The sequence below is a fragment of the Homalodisca vitripennis genome, chromosome 1, assembly GCF_021130785.1.
Source record: "Homalodisca vitripennis isolate AUS2020 chromosome 1, UT_GWSS_2.1, whole genome shotgun sequence".
Taxonomy (NCBI): domain Eukaryota; kingdom Metazoa; phylum Arthropoda; class Insecta; order Hemiptera; family Cicadellidae; genus Homalodisca; species Homalodisca vitripennis.
In genome coordinates, this window is record NC_060207.1 from 75,838,039 (window position 1) to 75,865,531 (window position 27,493).

The 27,493-nt window shown below is 32.1% G+C and overlaps 1 protein-coding gene across 1 annotated transcript in view; it reads right to left on the bottom strand.

The window, feature by feature from the left end:
• Window positions 1-22,595, bottom strand: part of LOC124364928 (E3 ubiquitin-protein ligase MIB1-like) — a 33,411-nt gene extending 10,816 nt beyond the window's left edge. Inside the window, 5 exon segments of the mRNA XM_046820756.1 lie at window positions 4,890-5,087; window positions 8,937-9,037; window positions 9,769-10,193; window positions 10,195-10,694; window positions 22,333-22,595. Of these exon segments, the coding sequence (XP_046676712.1) occupies window positions 4,890-5,087; window positions 8,937-9,037; window positions 9,769-10,193; window positions 10,195-10,619 (1,149 nt within the window). The 5' untranslated portion in view covers window positions 10,620-10,694; window positions 22,333-22,595.
• Window positions 22,596-27,493: the final 4,898 nt, after the last annotated feature.

Here is a 27,493-nt window from a genome sequence, read left to right on the forward strand (position 1 = left end):
TCGGCATGAGATGGATGAGATCAACGAGAATAGTGGAGAAAAACAAAAGCCTTCCATGATTACTTTCCACAATACACACAAATGTGGGGGTCAATGTCTATGACGCTATGAAAAAACAGTAGGCCTATAGCAGGCAAGAATATCAAATTGTTGACCATTGACAATGTTTTTATTCATGCTCAATGGTGGAAGAATAAATGCCTTTATCACCCATAAAGAGAACAATGTGACACTTGAAAAAGATAACCTTCTCCCTCGCCGATCCTTTCTGATGAATTTAGGGTGAAAACTCATTCTGGACCTGGAAGCTAAATATCCAGCAAGTGCAGAGTATAGCATTGGATGAGCAATGAAACACAGGATACATGATGTGTTCAATCTAGGCCCGGAACAGGAGCAAGAAAAAGAACTAGTTGCTCAAGGAAAGTACACATACTACAGACAACTGTAATCTCCAGCTCCCGCCAAATCTCGATCTGCAAGGAACATACGGAAGCAACCTGTGCCTGATGTGCTGATGAAAATGAGACTATTGACACTAACTGACTAAATGGATTTTTTATATTTAAAAGTATTTATCACTCTTTCATATGTGTTTTCATGTACAATTTTTAATATTATATCTTATAAATAAATTTGTTCTTTGATTTGTGATCCAACGTTTCATTGAAATGCCAACTTTTATAAACGCGGCAAATTGCTCATGTGCGACTTGTCTATAAAAAAATTATCAATTTATAACAAAATATGCAGAATGGACACTAAACATACTGCAACTAATTAAAATACCTTATTACTGTTCACAGAAAAGCAATAAGACAGGAGACAGTTTTTTTAGCAAGCGTTTTTCAAAAAAAATTTGAACTAGAATCAATTAAATGTTAAGTGTGAGCAATTTACCATCACGCGACCTCTCGTGTTCAGATTATGGGTGCGAGTTCTGGTGTGTTAAATAATCAATGATTGGCTGTTGAAATATTTATAACTGTCTTCAGATGATATAGTTCACTATGATAGAATAATGACATCAACACATCTTCCAACTGTAAGTTCAACTACAAACATTATAAACATATGAAAGGAATCCAATAGAAGGTTGTGGTTGAAGTGAAAACTTGTTCATGAGACAGTATTCAGACCCTCTGAGATGTTACAAAGCTACATTACTTAATATGTTGGTATTAAGTTATTTCCACTATGGATACTACAGTAGAGTGTCGGTTATCTGACCTTCCGAGTAATTCCATCTTCCGGGGCAATATGTCAAGTAACATGATTTTACGCAATATGTCACTGAGGCAACTCCTTTTGTTACACCTGACTGTATGCATTATATTTCTGTGCCAGGCAACAGGTTGGTAACATCACTTTCTCTTTGTTTTGGCATGCTGCAGTCCTTAGTGTATACTTAGCTCTTTTACTGAAAAGTCGTCTTGTGCATCATTTCCTTGTTTCATTTCTGCCTTTTTTAGATTGTTAGTTGTGTTTTGATTTTTTCATGTCTAAAAGTTGTGGTGATGGCTGTTTTAATAGACGAAAAACTGAAAGCCTTAAAGAGATTAGACAATGGTGAAACTTTATTAAAGATGGTGCAAGATTATAACGTGGGAAAAAACAAGAGTAGGAGATTTGAAGAGGAATCGCAATGACATTGAAAAATGGTGTTCTCAGCGAGTCAACTACTTTTGAAAATCGGATGGCTGAAAAATGTGAGTACGAAAAAGTAAGCGAAGCTTTGAACCTGCGGTTTACTCAACATAGAGATAAAGGTATACCGATATCAGGACTAATCAATAAAAGGCTTAAGTTACTTAATGAACTTAACGAATGTGAACCCGATTTCAGATAGATGGATGAAAAGGAATTCGGCAGCTTAATATAGCACCTAAGGCATTTGTGCTTAATAAGGCATCTTTACTCTACTTTTTAATATTTGTGGCGAGCAGCTTTCAGCAAACTGTGAAGCTGTTCAATCATTTAGGGCAAACTTCATACGCAGGACAAGGAAAGCCTAATAGGTGATCAATAACGCAACTGTGATAAGACTGGTCTCAATTACAAATTGTTATCGGCAAAACTACAAGTGTCAAAGGTCAAAGCGGCAGCGCCAGGTTACAAACGTAGCAAAGAAAGGGTGACAATTCTTGCATGCAGTACTACCATGGCAAATATGAAAATGAAACTGATTATGATAGGCAGGTCAAAAAATACAAGAGTGTTTAATAAAGTTTCCTAAAATGCTTTACCAGTGAAATATTACAATACAAAAATGCTTGGATGAGCTCAAAAAAGTTTTAAAGAATGGTTTTTGAAAACTTTGTACCACAAACTGAATAGTTTTTGAAATCCAAAAATTTGACATGGAAAGCAATATTGCTGCTTGACAATGCTACATGACATCCTGATGAGGATAATTTAAAGATGGGAAATAAAGGCCATGATTTTGCCTCCAATTTTGACTTCCTTATGTCAACCTACGGATAAGGGAAACTTAGAGGTAATAAAGAGGAATTATTGAAGAAGCTTGCTTTCTTCTTTAATTGATCCTATGGATCAGAGACAAGATATGGTGAACAAATTCCATCATCTTAATTTGAAAGACATGGCTTACTACGTGGTCCAATCATGGGAAAGTGTTGAAACAAATACCATTGTAGTAGATCTTGGAAAGTTTTACTTCAAGAAAATGAAGATTCCATATAGTGAAAATGCACAGAAGGAGACTGAACCGGACATCACTAGCCTACTTCCATTGTTACAAGTGCTGGGTTGTGCAAACGCAACAGAAGAGGACGTGAATGAGTGGATTGCACAAGACGAACAATATGAAGTGACAGATGAAGAAATAGTAAACAAGGGAATTGGAAAGGAGAAAAAGAAGATGAAGAGGACATGGTATTGGGTGAAAGTGCACAGAAAGTTTCACACCGCGAAGGACACAAGGCTTCAGATGGCGTTAAAGTATGCAGAGCAGCTGGAGGAAATATCGTCTACCAAGGTTTTACTTCTGAGAAAACTGCTCTAGCGCTATTTTGACATACCCAGCGGCTAAGAGCTGCGGTGCCCGACTGAGCAACCCATACCAGTAACTCTGGGGCTATGTGAAACGACCTGCCCAATATGCTTGGCGCTAAAAGGGTTCAAACACAAAGAATGTTATTTTTCAAAACTGATTTTCACAAAATGGTTGTAATTACATTTTGCTTTCAGTTATTTGAGAGAAAAAAACTATTCTTGATAAGTTATAATATATATGCTTACTCAAGGCCAAGATGTTAGAACTAAGAGAACCAGAGAATTCTTCAGATTGGAACAATGCTCCTGATCAGGATCTGTTGAATATCTGCTATTTAAATAGCAACAAGTTTTTAAACACTCTTCATATCTACATGTAAAATGGACCTAGAAGACACAATATAAGATTTCTTTCCAGTAATTCCTTCGAGGAAATGCAGTTTATGTGGTGGGGCAAGTTCATGGTTTACATTTTAGACAAAAAAATATTATATGAGAATTCTCTTGAGGATAACCTGTGTAGGTTATTTTTAATATTTTGCATAATTACCATAGCATTTTAAAACATATGATTTTTACTAATACAAGTATATTTTGTATTTTTGGAAAAGCATTAATATTATCAATTCTATATTTGTTTTAACACCTTATTCAATAAGATATTTACTACTAAATTTAATATGACAATTGTCAGCGATGAAAGATTTATTATTATTACTGAGGATTACACTGTTGAAGATAAAACTCCCCATGGGTGTGGCTTACATCTTTAACCGACTGGGTAACAAGCACAGGTGTCCATTACTTGATTGTTGGAAAATGCATATCCAACAACAATATATTTGAGATCCTCGACATCGCATGAGAGTCCAGATATTAACCAGTCCCTAAGTATCAGCTCTCAGGGCTAGTTGATTTATAGACTGCCCACTGCAGAAGCCAAAGAACAGGGTTTCATCTTCAATGGTGAAATGTCCAGTATTGAAGCAAGAGCCAGATTTTAAAAGGAATAACAATGATCTATTAACTGATGTTTGTGACATAGTTAGCATCTGCAGACTTCCTCAAGAGAAACACACTTTTACACATGGAAGCCCTGTTATTCCATAGAAGTTCAATGATTGTTTATATGTTCATATATCATCATAATATTTCCATTGTTACATTACAAGTTATCAAGCTTTCATATTACAATACCAAGTGAAAGGAGCAATGCCAGGAAGATTCAAACATCCTCAAAAAGCAAACAAATCAAATAAATGTTATAATAAATATAAAAATACAATTTAAAAAATTGTAAGCGTTTTAATCCAAGTTTTTCTGACTACATTAACTGTTGGACTAATAATGAAGAGTAATTAAATCAAACAGCTAAAGCAAAAAACTATCCATAAAAAAAAAATACTTGGGATACCAGATATCTCATGAAAACATGGATATCTGGAAACATATCTAGAAAACAGTCCCTAAGAATAGCTCTCCGGGGCTATTAATGTTAAGGACCACTCATTGCATAGGAGAACTCAACCAAATTCCTCATTTTAGATTTGTTAAGGTTGTATCTATCTACAAATTGTTTATACAAACTTAAAGATAACATAACTTTTAACGAAAAATTAGTTTTTTCTAAACCTTATTAAGGTGTAATTTTAATTCTAAAATTTTCAAAAATAGGCATTACATCTGTAACTGGAATTAGGAAAGGGAACCATTTTAACCACCTCTTATTCTAACTATTTTTCCAAGAAGTGGTGAAGTCGAGATTGAATTCAGAAACAGATATATCACTGGATTGAGTAGTACAATGATCATTTTGAATTGTTACACTACAATCTGTAATATTTTGTAAAATAAGGAAATAAAGAATGGCTCACTTTAAGATCATTGTCATGATATATCTGCTGTACCCGACCAATCTTGCCCAGAGTCGGTGCCATCGCCTCTGCCCACTCTCCGTGGCCTCTCTGAAGAATCTTTATCCTTTCCAGGTCTCCACAAACTTGGACTAAGTCTCCAACGGCAAACTGAGTTTGACTATCGGCTGTACTTGTGCTAGCTATGGCTACAGCAACCTGATAATATAAAAAATTAGAAATTAACACTGAATATCCTTCAAATTAAAATTACAATACCTTTTATCCATAAGTCTAAGTCTAATATACATTTAACATTAAACTCTAAAAAGAGTTCAAGTATAAAAAGTAATGTTAGAACAAATTACTACTTAATTGTTACTACTTGTGTTGTTGTTATTGTTGTGTTGTTGTTAATTGTTACTTATAATATACTTACTTATACTTTTACATTGTTAAATTTAGTTTATTTTTCAAGGAGTTTGAATTTTAGTTTGTACACTGTTTCATGTACCACAATTGGAAATAAATTATGATTCAAAATAATAATTAAAAAATTGTTACCATGTAAGTATTATAACATATAGACTTACGTTTATCACGGATTTTTTAAGTTAATTAATACGACAGTAAACTTAAAAAAATTGTGTACCTTATTATCACCCTCATTGATTCTGTTAAAGTTTTGAATGGAACTGTAATGAAGAATGATTATGACTTATTCTTTTATTTTAATTGTTCCGAATGAAATAGTATAGCTATAATAATGGATGCATAAGCTTGTCTACTAATGTCAATAGACAGTTTAGTTTTGAGTACATTTTGTTGTAGACTGTTAAAATGCTCCAATCAAAAAGTAGTGTATCTTTTGCGGATCAGACACAACCACCTTGGCAAGGTTATTTCTATACATGGTACCTTGCATACTTGCAATGTTGTTCCTGCCCTTCCTCATGGGATTTGACTAGTCAAATACTCAGTTTGCTGAGTCAAAACCGTCTTCAGTGTATTCTTACTTCAAGGGATAGAAATCTAAAACTGTAAAATTTATTTCCTTCCAACTTCCTCAAGGTTCCCATTCAATCTTAATCATCAAATTCACAGCTCTTACCTCATGGGATTTGACTAGTCAAATACTCAGTTTGCTGAGTCAAAACCGTCTTCAGTGTATTCTTACTTCAAGGGATAAAAATCTAAAACTGTAAAATTGATTTCCTTCCAACTTCCTCAAGGTTCCCATTCAATCTTAATCATCAAATTCATAGCTCTTTCATTGTTTTTATGGTAAAGAAATAGTAATTTCACAGTCAATTGTTTTTATACACAACATTATGAATAAAAAATATGGTGTTGGGGGAGACAAATTTGAGACATTGACGACTGAAGCAGCAAAATGGTGAAATTATTTAAAACTTTTCCTTATTTCACTAATGACGTTTCGTGCAGGAATGAGCTGATGCGTCTAAAACACAAATTCATTTTAGGCCTCGGCTACAACACAAGCAGGGGCGATATATGTCCAATGGTATGGTTTGCTAAATAATGAGAATAAAAGGAGACAAAATTTGCCATTTTTTTCAAAACAGAGTTCTTAATATTAATCTGAGCCAATTGATTGCCGATACTGGAGGACAAAACACTCTTCTTGAAATTTGAATGCCAATGCCGGTGTGTTCAATATAGAACTGTTTGTAGAAAATATTATGAACAATCCAGACATCTAAGATATTACAAATTTAAAATAGTGTTTCACATTAATACATATTATTAAGTATCTAATAATTTTTTGGTAAAATAAATATTAGATTAATTTTAACATAGGCATAACAATGTTACATGTTAAAACTGATAACCCAAAACTAAAACGTAACAAATAACTAAATAAAAAATTAACATATTTTTAAAACTAAAAATAGTAAATTAATTTCTCCTACAACAGATTCATAATCCCATTAAAATTATAGTAAAAATGGATGAGAGTGAATGTTAATAGACAACAAATATTAATACAAAACAAAAAAATGGGCCACATACTTGAGGATTGATTATTTATGTATACATTATTTATTGTTTATGTCTCACGTAAGTACAAAATAATATTAATGAAATGTATTTTAACAACTTTTTACATAATTTTTAAATGAATTGGATTGAGTGTAAAAAAATTAATTTACTCTTTTTAGCCAATTTAAAAATAACGAAGTTAAAATATTTTATTAATTTTCATCTTAAACTATGAATAAAGCAAGAAGTTTATATTTCAGTAATATATTTTTTACAACAAACAAAATAAAATTTTACCACACCAAATTAGTACTGAAATTTAGGTACGTGTGTATTTTGACATGCTCCACTTGATAAAATAACCAAATCATTATTAAATTATTAAAAAAAGATGATCTATCTCATTATAAGTGACAAAAACAAACAAATAACAATGAATACAATGTTTGATTTAGTACTGCATAGATATCAAACATTGTAAATAAATTACGATATTAACAAAAAAACAATTAACACCATACAGTACAAAAAATGCTGTTTATAGGTATTAATTTATCATTACATCCAGACTCCTCTTCAGCCGAAATCCATATTTCCTGAAAGATAGGTGGCGTGCCCACAAGGTACAGCCGTATGAACCGTCAAATGCTCCCCCAAACACTACTACATTACCAGGGCTGCGACACACCGCACTTGCCTGCTATCTAGTAATGGTTACAGTTGTTTTGCGGTGCAGCTGTACGATGCAGTCGGCTGCAATTGGCCAGCTCGCTCGCTCGTGTGAACTGCTCTATTTGATCAGGTACATTACTAAATCGTGCTAAGACTGATCGCCGCAATTAGGTATGAATAATTCTCACTCACGTGTGAACCAGGCCTTATGACATATTCACAGTGCCGACTCATGTTGTTTCATTTAATCACGTTGTAGAGGTTTTCATGATTTGCACATTACATTTATGCCTTATTTAAGGTTTTTTCATGGTTAATAAAATTTACGTCAATCACGGTTTTACGATCGGGTGTGGACCCTACTCCTATTCTATTAAAACTTTGATAATGAATTATTTGATTTAATTATTGCTTTTTTGTTTCTTTCATACTTGGAGACTTTTATCAAAGAATAGTATTTAACGGACAGGGCAATTACAATTTTTTTAATAGTAGAGTGTAAGAATACAGATATAACGTAATACAATTATTTTACCCTTCGCACACATCATTTGGATATCCAAATTATCGGAATTGCTCTAAATGCAGCATAACAATATCATTTTATTTTATTGTTTGATTACACTTCACAATATTTTTATTTATAAATTAGTCTACAGAGTTTAAGTAAATGGTGTACAAGATGACGGATATATTCCTATATATTTCAATTTTATACAAACTAAAGCACCTTTACATGAAGCTCAAAAATGGTTTGTAACAACAGAAAAAATAATTGCCACTAGGAGTATACATAAAATGTAAAAATAGTATACAATCTGCAAAATGTTTCTGCAAGGAAGCTAATGGCTAAAATTTTCTGGAAAGGAAGGGTATGCTTTTATAGATTTCCTTTAACAAGATACATCAGTAACTTTGTATTACTGTGAAACACAAAGTACGTAACAACAATACACACAAGAAAAGAAAAAAATAGAATATTTGGGTAGTAAATTTAATTGAAGTCAACAACCTGGATCTCGTATTGAATGACAAATTTACGAGAATTTGTTATTAAACATTTTCTTATGTGTTTAAAGGAATTCTGTGTGCCTTTTTGTTTTATCTTTGTCTTATCCCCAGTCATGATACAATAAAGTAAGAATTGTTATCCTTGCCATACTCCTGAAGAAATGATATAGTTCCTCTCATGTACTGTGTTTTGTAAATTTTTGTCAATAGCTTTGGTATCCATTTGGTCACAAAATCAGCATAATTCATTTTGTAATGAGTATTATAAGTTAGTAATATTATTTTCAGCCTTATTAAAAGTCATCAATGATAAGTTTAAAAAATTGTTGACAGCTAAAAGATAGATCATACAAGGTCTTTTTTTAAACAGACAGAGTTTACCTTGGTAAGGACAGCAGGGTTGAAGGTCCACCTGTTTCCACTAGGGTAGGATACAACAATGTCATGATCTTCATCAATTCCCACCACGGTACCCGTTGTACCTGTCAATGAAAACAATATAAAGAAATTAATTTAATTATTTAAATTATTATTCAGTTATTAAATGTAGAATTTCAAAAGTAAGTCATTTATTCCATTTTAAGGCCATGCCCTTGTATTCCAGATAAACCTTTGGCAAACGTAGAGCACAATTCTGAACCTTCGAAATAGCTTTATAAATGAACAGCTATATATTAACTAAAAAAAATATTAGCTTGAAATTCTTTGCCTGACTCTGAAAAATCAAAATATTATATCATTCAGTTGAAAATAACACATCTACATTTCTATTACTGGCTGACACAATCAAACAAAGTAAATGAAAAAATTTCTATGATACAAACTATACAATGTGTACGTTATTGTTACATTATGAAGCTGGCAATTAAAATATCCAATATAACCGAGCTACCTTGTATACATAGTTTGATTAATTGATCACAACAGTAAGTATAAGAAAATTGTAAAGAAATTTATTTATTAGAAATATCCTACCCCTTTTTAACTGATAATGTGTAGAATACAATAATTTGTAACTTTTGTGGCCTTACAAACATGAAACCTGGATAGGCCTAGTTACAATGCTATAAAAGAAAAACACATTGTGATGAATTTCTACTGAAACTAACAATAAATCCATAATAGTATATTTAGGGTATATTGAAACTGAGAACAAAATTATACTGCTTTAAATAATCTCTGTGTATGAACTACGAACCAAGCAAATGATTACCTAAACACTCGAACATGCCATCAGTCCAGCCTCCGTGACCATGCTGAAGGGACTGAACAATCTCCAGTTCGAGGTCCACATTGACTTGGTCTCCTATCTGCAACCCATGAGGTCCAGCCCGTCCAGGCCCCTGCTCTCCCAGTAGTGGCAGGTGGTCTCTGTACACTGTCTGACCCTTGGCATCATTCACCACTTTCAGGTCCGCCATCCCTTCAAAGCCCACCCGGTACAGGTTTTTAGCTCCATTGTCCCAAACGACATATGCTGCCGAGCGTGGAGAAGCAGCTGACCAATCCTGGATTTCATTGACTTTTCCCCTCCTTCCATTTCCTCCATCCTGATCCTCCCACTGCCAGTCGACTCCTCGTACCACTCGTGCTCCAGGGAAGATACCTCTGATTGCCACTTTCTTACTCTTCCTCCTCGGGATCTTGCAGAACCCTTTCACTCCCTGGAGTAGTGATTCTGTAAAATCTATGCCTCAGAGGGTGCTTATCACCATGATAACAAATAGAACAGAGATCATAATTAGCACACTCTGCACACTTCCAACGTATCCCAAAGATTGGTTGGTGTCTACACATGTCACACATGGTGCCATCATGCTTCACTCCAGTTGGAGCACTGTCCAGAATCCTCAAATCATATGCTCCAGAACACCTGTAATTAGCAGCGGTTCCATTGTCCCAAACTACCACAACTTCTTCTGGAGATTCAAAATTCCTCACTGTTCCCATATGACCTTCCCCACCATCTTGCTTTCCCCACTTCCAGTCAGGTCCTCTAATCACTCTTGCTCCAACACCTTCCATCATAAAACGAGTAGTCCGATTCCCCCCATTAGCTTCCATTCCGAATACTAGCAATTCATTTTAATTCATGACTAAGCAAACTTTGAAGAAATGTTTCTGGATGTAGCCATTTACCTGAAAAATTGATATAACATGATATAACATGAAATTACTATAATTTGCACATAATTCAACAAATAAAGCAGCAGCATACTTTACTATGTCAGGAATAAATAAAACAATGTGTCATTGAATAATAACAACACTTTCAATACAAAATAACACTACAGAAAAAGACAATTGATTCTTAAATTATTTTTAATGATTCTAAAACCTATTATTAATCTTAATTTCAGTAAATGACTTATAATGTCACTGTTTTAGCAAAGAGTGTACACACAATTTCTTACAATTTTGCCATTTATATCTCCCTATACAAAATAAAAAAAAAAAATTATTTTTTAAGGGACTATTGATAGTTGTAATGAAAGTCATACCTTGCTATTTGATTCTTTTACTTTTTATGAGTTTTAAATATTCTAAACTTTAACTATTAAATAAATTTGGAATGTGCTGAAAAGTAACAAACTGTAACATATTTTATTAAGAGTACTTTTTTTGGTAACCTTCAATAAAAATTAGAGAATAAAAATGAAGAATAACCTTGTTTTACAATGTCCACTTTGTTTACCCACTAGCTGCCATTAACAAATTATTTATCTCCCCTAAATTATTTTGTAATGTTAATACAAAATGGTGGCTAGCAGCTAAACAAAGCAGAAATTGGAATAAAGTTATTCTTCATTTTTAGCTTAGAATCACACACAAAATTTGAAAATACATAGCCAGCCCAACCTTCTTGTTATGTATATTATGCAATGTAGTACACCGATTTCAGAGATTCATGTTTACATACTGTAGTTCCATATCAGGGCCACCAAGGTAATTGAACAAAAACTATTGGTATACCAAATCCATAAAAAATAATCAAACAAAACTATGATCATGTTAATACTACAGGAATATAACAGGGTAAGAATGACTTGTAGGCCGTTTGAAAAGTGTTTTAGCACACTGAAAGGTAGATTTTCTTTCATCTTTTCTCTTATATCTAAACAGCATGTTGTTTTCTCTTGTGTCTTGAGGTTGTTAGCTTTGATCTCAATGATCTTTTACACACCGCATTTCGCTATTTATTGAACCAAATCTTGTTTGTAACCATATCATTGTCATTTTAGTATTTTTTCAAAACATTCCCAAATATAATGATAAATAATAAAGTTTAGCAGACATTTTAAATAAAATATTCATTTATTGAATAGATTGTACATAAATATCAAATTCAAATAACAACTAATTGTAAATAACTATAATTAGAACGTTTGTATACGATAGTTTAGATATTTATAATAAACTAGCTGTTTTCCCGCGGCTTCGCACGCGTCTCTTAAGCTTTGCCCGTATATTTCTTTGCCTTCAAATAGTGTTTGGATATTTTAATATACGTAACTACTGTGTTGTAATTGCAGTTTATAATGTGCAGGCGCTTTGATAACTTTTATATCTTGCAGTACAGCCTGGTGGTTAGTTACATCAATGGGCATTGCGTATAAACCTTCTACATAGAAAAATACAAATTTTCATAGTGATCGGTCCAATAGTTTCTGAGTCTATAAAGGACAAACACACAAACATTCATTTTTATATATTATGATTGCAGAAACAGTTTAAACAAAATTTGTCGTTTCTCTTAAGCTTACTCTATGCTTTAAAACTATAAGTGTAAAGACATTTATATATAAATATATTTTTTGTCGCATTATATATGTTTACAAAGAACAGCTGATTAAAAATTTGAAAAGACTCTTTCACTTAATAACATATGTTTGCTGCAATGCATTTCTTACGGGTATTTCTGTAACCAGTGGGGCGGAATCCTGAATCGGGAAAGGGATAAAAAGTATCCTATAACCTTCTACAGATCAAGACGAACAAATTTTAAAAAAAAATTAGGCGAATCCGTCCAGCCGTTTGTGAGTGATGCTGTTACACACGAACAGTTTCATTTTTATATATATAGATAATGTGCTACTCTGATCCAATTGCAGTTGTGGCCGCTTACTATGTTGCAGCCATCAATTTTTGTGCAATAAGGCATATATGCCTATGGCTTGAGAACAACTTTTGGAAATGAAAGTAGTATTCTATTAAAACAAAATTTGTTAAAAGTGGTTTTATATTGTTTTAGATAACATAGACTAAATTAGATTAGATTATGCATTCGGTTCTAGGTTTCAATTGTTCAGATACTCAGAAAGATTGATTCTGATTCAAGTATATTGTTGGATGTTTATTATACTGTAGTTTTACTATGAGTTCTGGAAATGAAAGTATTCTTATAGGAAATTGTTAGTTGTTTTAGGTAAAGTAGGTAAAATAGAAGTGAGTAACAACCAAGAAAAATACAATGCAAAAATATAAAAACAAAAGGTAAGTAGTACCCAGGATACCAATATAAAAGAGATTTTAAAGGCTGAGTAAAAAAATATAGAACTCGGACGGCTGCAGTATGATAAGCATATAACACTCGAATGATCAATAATATTGAATTACGGTTAGAATAATTTAAATGCTGTCTGACAAGTCTACCCTGTTAAGTAATTCTAAATGCTATGCTACTCAAACTTAGTATAAACAAAGTTGAATTTTTTTATATAATCTAGTATGTGTACATTTCTTTGACATATAAAAATATAGCTTCACTATAATACAATCTTAAAAGTCTATAATGTGATTCAGTTCAACATTATTGTTCCAAATTAATTCAAACTATCATGTGTAGGCTATGGTATTTCAGTAATGGCCGCTAGAGACGAGAAATACTGCTGTTTGTCAATGCCAATTACAAAATAACGTATTGAGGTATTACGTTCCAGTATCTTGTTACCGTGGTAACATGGTTGTAACTCACTGCAATGTAACATAGACTGGTAAATTTTTGAGATAGATTTAAGAGAGTTCAAAAGATTAAGGAAAGATATTAAATGTAGAATAAAATTGGATTATTATATTTATTTAAATAGTGTTGAAAGTAGCATCAATAAAGATGTGAGAAAATTCTGGGATTTTATAAAGAATTCAAGGAATCATAAGAATGCTAATAATCATATGTCAGATGGATGTCAGATTATTAAAGGGGATAGTAACATAGCGGAAGCATTTGCTACATACTTTAAATCTACTTTCACTACATCCTCTTTAACTGGAAAGTTCACTGACCCTGGAACTTGTCTATCCTCCCTAGCCTTAGTTATTGATATGATATTTGAGGGTGATGTAAGTGATGCTATTAAATACCTTAGTTGTAAACGATCTGCTGGCCCAGATAAAATCCCATCATATATTTATAAGGGTTGTAGTGAAATATTTGTGAAACCACTTTGTGTAATTTTTAACATTTATTTAATTAATTGTTGTTTTCCTGATTTGTTTAAATTGACTCGAGTAACACCTATTTTTAAAAGTGGAAAATTCTAAGCTTGTACAGAGTTATCGCCCAGTTGCAATTTTATCAACTCCTGCAAAAATATTTGAGATTATTATTTGTAAAAAAATTGTAAATTTTATGACACCATTGATGTCTGATAGGCAGCATGAGTTTCAAGCTAAGAAATCAATTGTTAGAAATTTGTTAAATTTTACGGAATATGTCTTATTTCAAATGGATAATAACTCTCAGGTAGATGTAATATTTACAGATTTAACTAAGGCGTTTGATAGAGTAGATCACAGTTTAATTTTAAGTAAAATGCATAATTTAGGTTTCTCGTCTAAGTTGGTAAATTTTTTTTTCTTCTTACTTTTCTAATAGGTTACAATATGTTTCTTATATGGGGCACAATTCTAGTCAATATTTAGTAACTTCAGGGGTTCCTCAGGGGTCAAACTTGGGCCCAGTACTTTTTAATTTGTTTATCAATGATATTGTTAACTGCACAAAAAATTCACAAATTTTACTGTACGCAGATGACCTTAAACTTTATAAAGTAGTCAATAGCCCTCAGGATTCCAACGCATTACAGGGGGATTTGGATGCAATTGTAGATTGGACTAGTAAATATAAGCTCTTTTTTAATATTAGTAAGTGCAAAGTAATGTCATTCACAAGGAAAAAGATATCAATTTCGAATAACTATGCCATAAATGGTATTAATCTTGAAAGGGTATTTGAATTTAAGGATTTAGGCGTAATTTTGGATCCTACTTTAACTTTCAATCCTCATATCTCATCTATTGTAAATAAGGCCTACAAAAATTTGGGATTTATTATTAGACAGTCTACAAATTTTCATTCAATTTCAACCTTAAAAACATTGTATATATCACTTGTCCGATCAAATTTAGAATTTGCCAATATAGTATGGAATCATTATTTTTCTAATCGCATTAATTTAATTGAAAAGGTACAAAAAAGGTTTTTACGATATTTATATTTTAAAGAAACTGGTCAATTTACCTTCGATATTTCATATAATCAACTTTTAAGCATTTTTGAAATGAAAAGTCTTCAAAAACGTAGAAAATTAGCGAATTTACTTTTTCTTTTTAAATTGCTGAGAGGTGAAGTAATGGATTCATTTTGCTTGTCAAAAATTAATTTTTACACTCCATCATTTTATAATAGATCCCAAAATTTGTTTCACATTAATTTTTCTCGTACAATGGCACATTTTTCATCACCTTTGAATACAATGATGAGATTACATAATTCTTTGCCTGGGGAGGTTGATATATTTTTACATAATATTAATCAATACAAAAGACTTTGTCAGAGGGATATAAACTGAGCTAGACTATCTAATACCTTACATATACATATTTAACAAATATACTACACTACAATATTTTTATTAAGATGTTTATACTTTTAATTACACACACGCACACACACACACACACACACACACACACACACACACACGCGTTCTTTTTGTTATGGCTTATCTTTACTTTTTTAATATTTATGATTATTTATTATTGTTGTTATTTTGTTTATAATTTTATTATAGTTACGTTGTTTTTTATATATATATATATATATATATATATATATATATATATATATATGAAATGAAATGAAATGAAATATGCCTTTATTCAAGAGGCGGAGTTAGGGCTATTTAGCCCTCTCTCTACCACTCAACCTCACATAATATACAGATATATATATATACATATTTACATTTAATGACCTTAAAACTATAACAAATTCCATTTTAAATTTAAATTGATTTATGTATCAGTTATTTATCTTTAGGCTTAATTATCTATTTAATGGGAACTATTTTGGTGGAACACTGGACTGGACTGGATTATATTTGATTGTGTGGATATTATTGCATGTCATCTTGATTTAAACATGCACAATGTAATTGGGTGTGTAACCTGTATTGTTGCATGTAAATAAAATAAATAAACTAATAAAATTATAAATGGATGAATTCAAATCTTCACTATACAACACAATTATTGGGTACAATAAAGTCCTTATTTACTATTTGTTATTAGGCTATATTTACTGTTTTTTATTATAAATAAAAAAAAATTAAAGATAGCCTAATCTTTACAAGTGCTCAAGTGATCTTAGCTTGAATTTGGGTACTATCTCAAGGGATGGTTTTCATATTTCGCCAGAAGTGCAGCACCAGATCACCACCGAAGCCTGCACTGATGGCCAGGGACATTTCTGACCAGTATTTTCTGACCTCACGTCACATCTCAGATTGTCCAACTTCTCAGACGTCTTGATTTGATGTCGGGAAAATGCAGATCAAAAATGCCCCTGGCCATTGGTGCAGGCTTTGGTGGTGATCTGGTGCCATCCTGCACTTCTGGCGAAATATGAAAACCATCCCTTGTGATAGTACCCAAATTCAAGCTAAGATCACTTGAGCACTTGTAAAGGTTATTTTAATCTTTGATATTACTGGTAACATATTTACGATAACCTAATCTAACCCCACTTATATCGCAGAACATTACATAGTGTAATATTTCCATTCCTAGCCTCATTGCTTGCATGAAATGACCTCGGCTGTTATAGGTTTCTTCTTCTTCTTCTATGGGGCGGCCTACTGCCATGCACTTAAGCCTCAAGGGCCTTTTGCGGACCCCGGAAGCACACCTTCAGGCCTACCAGTTGATGATTTCAGTAGTTCCACAAACCGCCGAAAACAACCTATCAGGTCCTCCTGGGGAAATTCACCACCCTTGTCCAAACTACCAAAGATGGCATACTGCTCCCTGGCTATTGTAGGACAATCAAAGAGCAAGTGTTCGGCAGTTTCATCCTGTTCATCACACATTCTACAGAGCGAATCCTTCTGAGGGATGCAGACTCTGTGAAGATGCTTCTTCAGGTGTCCATGTCCCGTGATCAGACCTATAAGCCGAGAAGACATCGATCTACTTAGTGAGAGAAGGTCAGATGCCACTCTGGAGGAAGGCGACTGTAGTACCATTCTGCTCATTCTCATACCTGGATGCAACCTCCACCTTCTCTCATGTTCAGCGCGAAACCATTTCAAGACAGCCCCAAAGGATTCAACCCTTGGAACAGCGCAAAACGGTTGAGGGCCTGTCATAGTTGACGCTGAGCCCCAGTTGGCAAGAGCATCAGCTCTTTCATTCAAAGGGATCCCCTTATGACGCAACAAACAGTAACATTGTTGATTCTGGCAAGGGAAGAAACGACTTGATAGCAATCCCAAACAAGTTTGGATTTGAACATACAAGAGTCCAGCGCCATCAGTGCTGCCTGAATATTCATGAAAATAATGATCGGTCCTTATTCCTATAACATAGACGAAGATTCTCACAAGCACATTCCATAATGGTTTTGACCTTCTACCGGAAAACCGTAGGATAAGGACCCATAGGGACCACCAGCTCCCTGCATGGTCTCACCTCCACAATTCCAGTGCCTGTGCCGCTTTTTGTTTTAGTGCCATCTGTAAACCATTCAAGCTCCGCTGGTGGAAGAGGTTTCCTTCCTCTGACCAATCATCCCTAGGAGGTATCACAATCCTAAAGTTTTGTGGCATCTGATCAGAGATCATGTGCAGAGCATCCCCCTGAATCAGGATGCTAATTCTACAGTGCCCACCGCTGCAGCCCGACCAGAGTCCCGCTTGCTGAAGACAATAGGCTCTCCTCCTCGCCATAATCTGAATGACAATGTCCAGGGGGGCGAGGTTGAGGCAACAGTCTAGAGCTGCACCTGGCACACTAGGAAAAGCCCCATTGATGGCAAGGCAAGCCATCCTTTTGATGCCAGCCAGTCAAGCTACCGCCATCTTGACCTCCGTTTTTGGCCACCAGACAACAGCCCCATACATTAGTGCAGGTCTGACTGGGCATGTCCCATGGTAACTCACGTTACATTTCAACATGGGTCCTAAGTTATTTGTTGAAACATTTTAATTTTTAAAGCATAATATTAAGCAAAAAAAAATATCTTGCAGTATTAAGCAAGAATTATAATACACATTGGCCAGATTTCAACTTCCTGAGACTAATAATTAAGGTAATAATAATTCTCTAGTTTCGGTAACTCATGTTACACAAAAAGGACGTCATAATTTGAAAGCAAACTTTAACATGAAACAACTTTTGTCCTAAATGTTTAATTTTCTTAATCTAAATACTTAATATTGGCTCAAGAGTTTGTAGTTTAACTGTGACAACTACAACAATAAGAACTGAAAAACGTAATTTTAATAATATACTATTGACCTGATTGACAGTAACTCACGTTACAGTAACTCATGTTACATTGTGTCTCTTTCCTAAGGACATCCGTTATTTGTAGAAATAAATTTTGTTATGTAATTTTATATATTGAATTGTGTTTAATAACTACTTTAGTATCAGTAACACTTAAATTATTTTAGTTTGGCATAATTAAATATTTGTTTTTAATTGTAAAAATAATACAACTTTTTACCAGTATAAAAAGAAGTTTTATTATTTCTAAAAACAACATATTTTTTGCTTTAGGCCTGTTCTATAAACTTCCAGTTTGTATTTTTCTTTTGACACAACTATGAAAGAATAAAAAGATAAGATCAAATAACTTATGGTAATTATAGACTACATTTTACATGGTTTGTATATATAAAGAATATTCACTAACGCTTAAAACAATTAGACAGTCTGTGTAGCTAACATTTTACTTTTCTCTGATATTTATTTTGTTTTTAAAATAATAATATTATTTTCCACCTTTCCATTTTTATTTCTGGAAGAGGCAGAACACTCAAAATGTGTCCAAGTTTGACGAAAGTAACATAGTTTTCAATCGGTTTGAATGTATAAAAGTTTTTATCACTTTTCAAACACATTACTTCAATGTCTCCAAACTTGTCAATTTACCACTTTGGCAAATAGCAACATAATTCAATGTAACCAAAGAGTCTTTTTCACTTGAAAATTGCACAAGGACAAAAGTTCCACTTTTGATGCTTTCTTTTCTAATTAGTTCACTAGAAATACTCGGAACGGATGATTCTTCATCAGAAAGGTCAGAGTCATACACCAGATTATATATAGAATATTTCTTTACTGTACCACTACTTGTCGAAGGAACAATATTGGGTCATTAACAGGCACTTCCATATATTTTCTTGCTTAGTAGAAAAGTTTGAAGATTATTTCTTAATCTTTAAATATTACAGATTAATATTTAGGCTTAATATTAATCTTACCTCCTACAAACTACCCAGAACTGTACATTTTGGGAATACTTAGTAACTAAAATAAAAGACAAAGGTTACTTCGAGAACTCACTTCTAGTTTGAAGTGGTAACTCACGTTACAACATATTGGTGTGTACTTGAAGTGGGCCCTAATAAATCAAATAATAATTTCCTGAATAAAAAGATTTATATAAGCTTATAAGGTAAGGTAAGGTTATCTAAATTAAATGCAAGTTTTATATTTATTAAAATCATAAGAATCAAATCAAAAATATTGGAACAAATTTCGGTAACTCATGTTACACTTATATTTAGAAGTATGTTTGAACAATTAAAACAGGCATTATATTCTGACCAATACAAATATAAATATTGCCATAATTATTTAATTGTTTTTGAGGTTAACTATGTTTTAAAGAGCTTGTTTTGTATTAGTATTAACTCCAATATATAAACAATGTTTTAAAGTGCTATGAATAAAATATCTTTACAGTAACTCACGTTACAGAAAAACTTATATGAAATTCCTGCAAATGAAACAAATTTAAAAATTAAAAAAATTAGTACCATACTTGTAATAGTTTTCTTAAATAGAATATTTTTTACTATTGTTTATTGGTTGTGTATTACATAAGTAAAACTTGAAATATCTGTAATTTTGGTAACTCACGTTACATGAAGTAAGGTTTAAAACATAACCTAATAGAAAGAACAATTCTTAACCTAAATGTAAAAAAAGCATATTTTTAGTTAGCTTTTGTTCTAAAGATGGCTTCTTGGTACTGGCCACCTTCTAGATTAATGTATAATCAGTATATAAAATTGAGATGTGAGACTTAACAAACAGCCATCAATGAACTCTGCTAACAAGTGTTAACTAAACACAAAATACCAACAAAAATAAAATTTTTCCTCTAAAAAAGCCAATGCTGCTAATATTGCTCAGAATAAATCTTTATCTGAAAACATTCAAACCTAGGTTATTTCATAAAAAATATTTTTTTAATATATTTGTCCTGTTTTACATGGACATAACCCACTACGGAAACATAAAGCCAGTACAAAAGCCTTGTCTTAAATCCCCAAGACCTACCTATTACGCGTCTGCATTGCATTAAAGACCATTTTCCCATGGCGATAACCCTTTCTAGATGAGGTCCCCAGTTTAGGACCTTATATAGGATCACACCCAGGTACTTGACCTCGGACTTCAAATCAATGGAAGTCCACCTCTGAATAGAAATGGACCAATACCCTCCATCTACGCCTCCTGGTAAAGGCAACCACAGCAGCCTAGGTTACAGGTAAAGTACAATAAACGGACCCGGTTTTTTAAATTAAAATTACCAAATGATATTTCATTATCATACACATCGATATAATAAAGCAATAGTAATAATAATTTGAATAATAACTAAATCAACTGTATATACATTTTCGTATTGATAAAAAAAAGTATAGTTAACTTTAGAAAACTAAACGAAATAACACTTAAAGATCATTTACAGTGTCTCTCTCAGTTTCAAGATGTTTGTTTTATTGTTACATGTTCTTTATTATTTAAATGACATTTTTCCTGTAATCTGTCATAACTTTATCATTTGATTAATGGTTATGGTTCCTTTATTATTTATAGTATTACATAATTTTTTAAACTATTTCTATTAATTTGAAACACGTGATGTGTAGGGTACGATAAGCGGACCCGGTTTTTTATATCGAAATTGGCAAACGATATTACTTAATCATAACCATCAATATAATCGATACTGATTAATTATTCTGAATTATTAACTTAAATAGTCTATATCAAGAGCTGTAAACACTTTAAAATAATACACGTTGGGTAAATATTTCAATTTTACATAAGTAGCCTAATTTTAATTATTAAAAATGGCAGTCGAATTTAGAAAACTACACGACATTGCTTTGAAAGATGATAAGACATAAATAAAATATATTGTTTTTGTGGCTTAAACATGTTGGACTCGTACCGAAAACCTCAATTTGTGGGAAAGAAACAACTGTAACTGTGAGAGGAGCAAATATGGTCGCCTTCAGTTTTCCTAATTTTTTTTTATAATAATTTGTTTGATCACTGTAGGTTAAATATTAAATTCATATTTTAATTTAAAACATATGATTGTTATTGAGGAATATAGATACTTTTATATCGATTGATAGTCTAGGATTTGAGATGCGAATATTAGGTATCAAAGACTACATTCTTCGATATAAAAAAACCGGGTCCGCTTATCGTACCGTACTACCCCACGTGACTTCAATTTAGTAGTTTTATATAGCCTACATTGATATTTCTGTTATTCGATATATAAAGTATTGATGATTATAATAAGTGATATTAAAACCGGGTCCACTTATCTTTGCCTCGGGTTACAAGTAACCAAAAATCTGAAAATAGTTATGAGAACACCAAATTATTCAGCCCAGCTGTTACTGAAATAACAGTATCCTGGTAATAGGTTACCACTGAATTACCAGTTACTGACACTAATTCTGCCCATCTAAAATGGTAGTAAGTACAATGGTTATGTAGGCCTACATGTTTATTTGTGTCAGAAACATTTATCCTTCAAAATAGTAAAAAGTAAGTAAATGTTTACTGTTTTGTTTGTTATATTTTATAAATACAACACCCCAGCCTAGATTGTTTTTATTCACCACAACATTATTAGTTTTTATACTGGATTTGAAATACCTATAAGTTAATGTGATTTTGTTTATAAGTAGTTATATCGGGGATTCCTCACCCATGAATATCAATATTATCAATCATTCAAGTGTCAATCATTATACTTCAGCCACTCAGACTACCTATTTTAAGTTGTAATTTAATTTTTTAACATGGCAACAGATACTTGACCTATAAACAGTTATTTCTATTTTACAATTGAGAGACGTTGGTAATAAATTATAGGTATCAAAATAATCTTAGTTTAAACCACATGAAAACTTCAAGATATTGAACTCTGGTAAATAATAGTACAGTAGGCTACCTGAGAAATCAAGTCAATCCTGACGAAGCTTAAATTTAGATTAAGAATAGGTTGTGTATAATTTTATAATACGGTTTATTTTAAAATAAAATTAGGCCTAGTTAATACTCTTGTGTCTCTCGTCTATGCTCAGTCCTCAAAATTCATCATGACATTTATAACTCAAATCACACATAATTCACAAATAAATATTTAGACACAATAAATATCACACACTGAGCTAAGACTGAGTAATCACACATCAGGATCTGATCAACAGAAAAAATAAAAGAAAACATACCATCTGGTTCGTCTGACAGAGAGTAAAGAGGAATTCTGACATAACAATAGTGTTCAAAGACAAATAAAAATAAATTAAGGGTGTAAAAGCTTATATTATTGAAGACTCTTGGAGCAGTTGGAAAAACTTATAAGTATTAATAAACGTAAATAATAATGAGAGAGATAACATTATTAATGCTTCTTGATTTTTAGTCGTGCCTTTGACTCTGTGAATCATAATTTATTATTGTCTGTTCTGGAATCTTGCAATTTTAGTTCCGCTGTGGTTGATTGGTTTTCGAGATTACTTGACCAATAGACTTCAGCGGATCAAAACAAATAATGGAAATTTTTCAGAATGGAAGAATAACTCTGTAGGTGTTCCACAGAGATCCACACTTTCTGCTTTGCTTTTTTCTTTATACATTAATAAGATTGGTAGTTCTGTTATATTTTGTAAATATATGATGTATGCAGATGATATTCAGTTATATTTAAACAGTAGGCCTAATATTCAATGTGTAAATGATGCTGTTAACTGTATGAATGCGGATTTGGGTACATTACATACATGGTGTAAAGATCATGGATTACAGCTTAATATAATAAAGTGTAAGTCGGTATTGTTTGGATCCTCAAGGTTGCTACCTCACATTGATGTTAACAGTTTGACACCTTTGATGATGAACAATGTACATTTAAATTTAGAGAGCTCAATTGTCAATTTAGGTTTAAGAATGTCTAATGATTTATCATGGCGTATACAAGTAAATTATATTGTTCGGAGGGTATTCCAGTGTTTGTATAAATTTAGAAAATTGAGCTTTAATCCTCCAATTTATATTAAGAAGCTTCTAGTAACAACACTAGTATTACTTATTTTTGATTATGCAAATATAGCTTATTGTGACATAAATAATGAGTTAACTGATAAGTTACAGAAAGCGCAAAATGCATGCATAAGATATATCTATAATTTAAGGTGGGATCAACATGTAACACCATATTATAAAGACCTTGGTTTATTGAAAATTAAGGAGCGGATGGAATTGAATATAATGAAATTGGCAGTTAAAGTACTTAAAAATGAACAACCAGTGTATTTGTTTGAAAGATACAAAAGAATGACTGATGTACATGTTAGAAATACTCGTTTTTCAAGAATAACTTTACAAATTCCGATTCATAGGACTGTTATCTACAGTAAGTCCTTCTTAGTGACATCTATTAGATTATTGAATGTACTAGAAAGAGAACTGCGGGAAAGTGATAGGGAAAGCAATGCAGCTTTGTTAAGAAAATACAAAATGAAACTTTTAGAAAGATATGAATTATAAGTTCATAGTACATCAATACTGTGTAAAATATTCTTTCTTGTGTAAGATTAATTTTTCCTAACCATATAGGAATTTAGAATTGAGACCATAAAAAAAGAAATTATGTTTGTATTGAATAAACGTATAAAGCAAATAGTAAAATATAGAACTTAACTGTAAGTAGGGTATATTTAAGTGATAAATATATTATATATATATATATATATATGATTTAAATAAGAATATAGTTGTAGAAAAAAGAGTTTTATAAAACATAATAAAAATTGAATAAGATAATAGATATAAAAAAATGTAATTTGTAAAATCAGGCTACTGCTCAAACATTGTATTACATATGAATATGTGTTGCCTGTCATGGTGGTGGAGTGGACCCATTGGTCTAAACCATGGCAGGATAAATAAAGAAAGTATCAAATTCTCTCTCTCTCTCTCTCTCCTCTCTCTCTCTCTCTCTCTCTCTCTCTCTCTCTCTCTCTCTTTCTCTTTCTGTAGTACGTAAAGAATAAATTCCTAAAATGATGTTAGATATATCGTCTAATGCTGTTGGTAATGATGAAATACATATTAGATTTTTAAAATTGGTTTGCGAAGAAATCAGTGATGTGTTGTGTCATATTTTTAACTATTCTTTATATAATTCTGTTTATCCATGTCAGTGGAAAAGAGCTCTTATTATACCATTAGCAAAGATAAAAAACACCTTCAGAATGTAAAGACTATAGGCCTATAAACATATTAAGTGTATTAGGTAAGATATTAGATAAAATAGTTTATAACCAAATTTGTAATTATGTTACTAGGAATAGTATTTTAGATAAATATCAGTCTGGTTATCGATCCTTTTACAGTACACAAAACCGCACTGGTTAAAATAACAGACGGTATCAGACATGCTATTGATAACAGAGAGATAACATTATTAATGCTTCTTGATTTTAGTCGTGCCTTTGACTCTGTGAATCATAATTTATTATTGTCTGTTCTGGAATCTTGCAATTTTAGTTCCGCTGTGGTTGATTGGTTTCGAGATTAGTTGACCAATAGACTTCAGCGGATCAAAACAAATAATGGAAATTTTTCAGAATGGAAGAATAACTCTGTAGGTGTTCCACAGGGATCCACACTTTCTGCTTTGCTTTTTTCTTTATACATTAATAAGATTGGTAGTTCTGTTATATTTTGTAAATATATGATGTATGCAGATGATATTCAGTTATATTTAAACAGTAGGCCTAATATTCAATGTGTAAATGATGCTGTTAACTGTATGAATGCGGATTGGGTACATTACATACATGGTGTAAAGATCATGGATTACAGCTTAATATAACAAAGTGTAAGCCGGTATTGTTTGGATCCTCAAGGTTGCTACCTCACATTGATGTTAACAGTTTGACACCTTTGATGATGAACAATGTACATTTAAATTTAGAGAGCTCAATTGTCAATTTAGGTTTAAGAATGTCTAATGATTTATCATGGCGTATACAAGTAAATTATATTGTTCGGAGGGTATTCCAGTGTTTGTATAAATTTAGAAAATTGAGCTTTAATCCTCCAATTTATATTAAGAAGCTTCTAGTAGCAACACTAGTATTACCTATTTTTGATTATACAAATATAGCTTATTGTGACATAAATAATGAGTTAACTGATAAGTTACAGAAAGCGCAAACGCATGCATAAGATATATCTAATGCAAGTTTGTATGTTTGTCCTTTATGGTATCGTAAACTATTTGACCGATCTTATGAAAATTTGTATGTATATGTATTTTTCCACAGAGAAGGTTTATATACTATGCCCATTGATGTTATTCGCTACCAGGCAGTGCTGCAAAAGATAAAGTTTTAAAAGCACCTGCACATTATAAAACAGCAATTACGAGTCAGTTACGTATATTAAATTGCCAAACGCTATTTGAAGGCACTAAATTATGATGTATATTTGTCTTTAAAATAAATTTCTGGTTGAACTTAAAGCCCATTTTATAATAAAGTATATGTAAGTGTACAATGGATCTAAACATACACTATTGACAGATTTTCTTGATCGTAACAACAAGGTAAACTCTACATCGGCGTTGGAAATGTAATTCACTTGAACCAGAAGTGCTCAGATACTGTACAGGCAAAGCTTACGAAAAGCGTGCGAAGCCGCGGGAAACAGCTAGTTAATAATATAACTAAATATACAAAGTAGGTAACAAACGAATACAACATTATATTATAATAATATACATTGCATAACATTGCAAAAAAGTAACAATAATAACAACAACAAACAACAACCCCTAACATATAAATTTTGAATGACAAGAAACAGATTTCGTCGTTGTAATCAAGAACAAGCGTAAATTTTAATGTGATATTCCTTGTGCTTTGTTGTCGACAAGAAATGACTCATCAAATCTCCTGCATACTGCACAGTTTGCTACTTTAGGACAAATACGAACAGTTGTAAACATTTTTTTTACTGTGAATTGAATTCTTTATTACATTCCTCCATAGTATCTGGACAGTACTGGAGCCTGGTTGGTGACATGTGAAAAACTACCTAGAATCAAGCTTTGATGAATTCCAGGACTTCCTGACAATGTGATTGTGATATAAATTTTTTTCTCATTTATAAGCCTTAGTGCAGTGGTAGTCTACTGAACTGAGAAAATAGCGTGGTATCAGTCCCCAGTGAACACTCAAGCTATCTCTGCCGGAGTATCGTTTCTGTTTATTCTTTTTATTAATTTGATTTCATTTTCATTATGGCTGACCAGAACTACATTTTGAGGAATAAGAAATGCCTTTGAAGGATAAATATTATATTATGAAAGTTTGGAAGGCAATAATAACTACCAGGCTCTCTATTGTTATTCTCTAATGTTTACTGTTAACAACGTTATATATAATTTGCAGTCAAATATTTTTATACAGCTTTGATCTTTGCTTCCTTATTTAGTTAAGACATTTTTAGTATATACGGTATTATAAATGCTATGCTCTATATAAATGGAAAGTCATTTGCTTATAGTAGTTATAATTGCTATAAAAAGTGAAAAATAGATTTATTTGTATTTTATACATACAGGGTGGCGCATATGTCAGTTTCCCCAGAGGAGATATTTATTTATTTCAACGGTAAACCATTTTGTACAACAAAACTTATATTATAACAAAGGTGGCAGCTATCCATAACCAAGCATTTTACTTAATATTAATCAAAACAACAAACTCAAAACACAATCAGAAAAAAATAACAATAATAACATAAAAGGATTATGGTGAGTTTAAAATAAGGTTTATAATGAGTGTGTAACATGGAATCTGCTAACAGTAGTGTAACATGGATAATAAGGTTTATCCATGGAATCTGAACAACAATAATTATTGCAAGTTAACAACAATAATAATACGTTAAAGAGTCTGGGCGAGATAATAATAAAAGTAGCAGCTAAATAACAAAAATTATATAACAATAATTACACGTATAGAATCTGAACACAATAAATAATAACAACGGAAACAGCTAACAACAAAAGTTACATAATAATAATGGCGAGTTACATT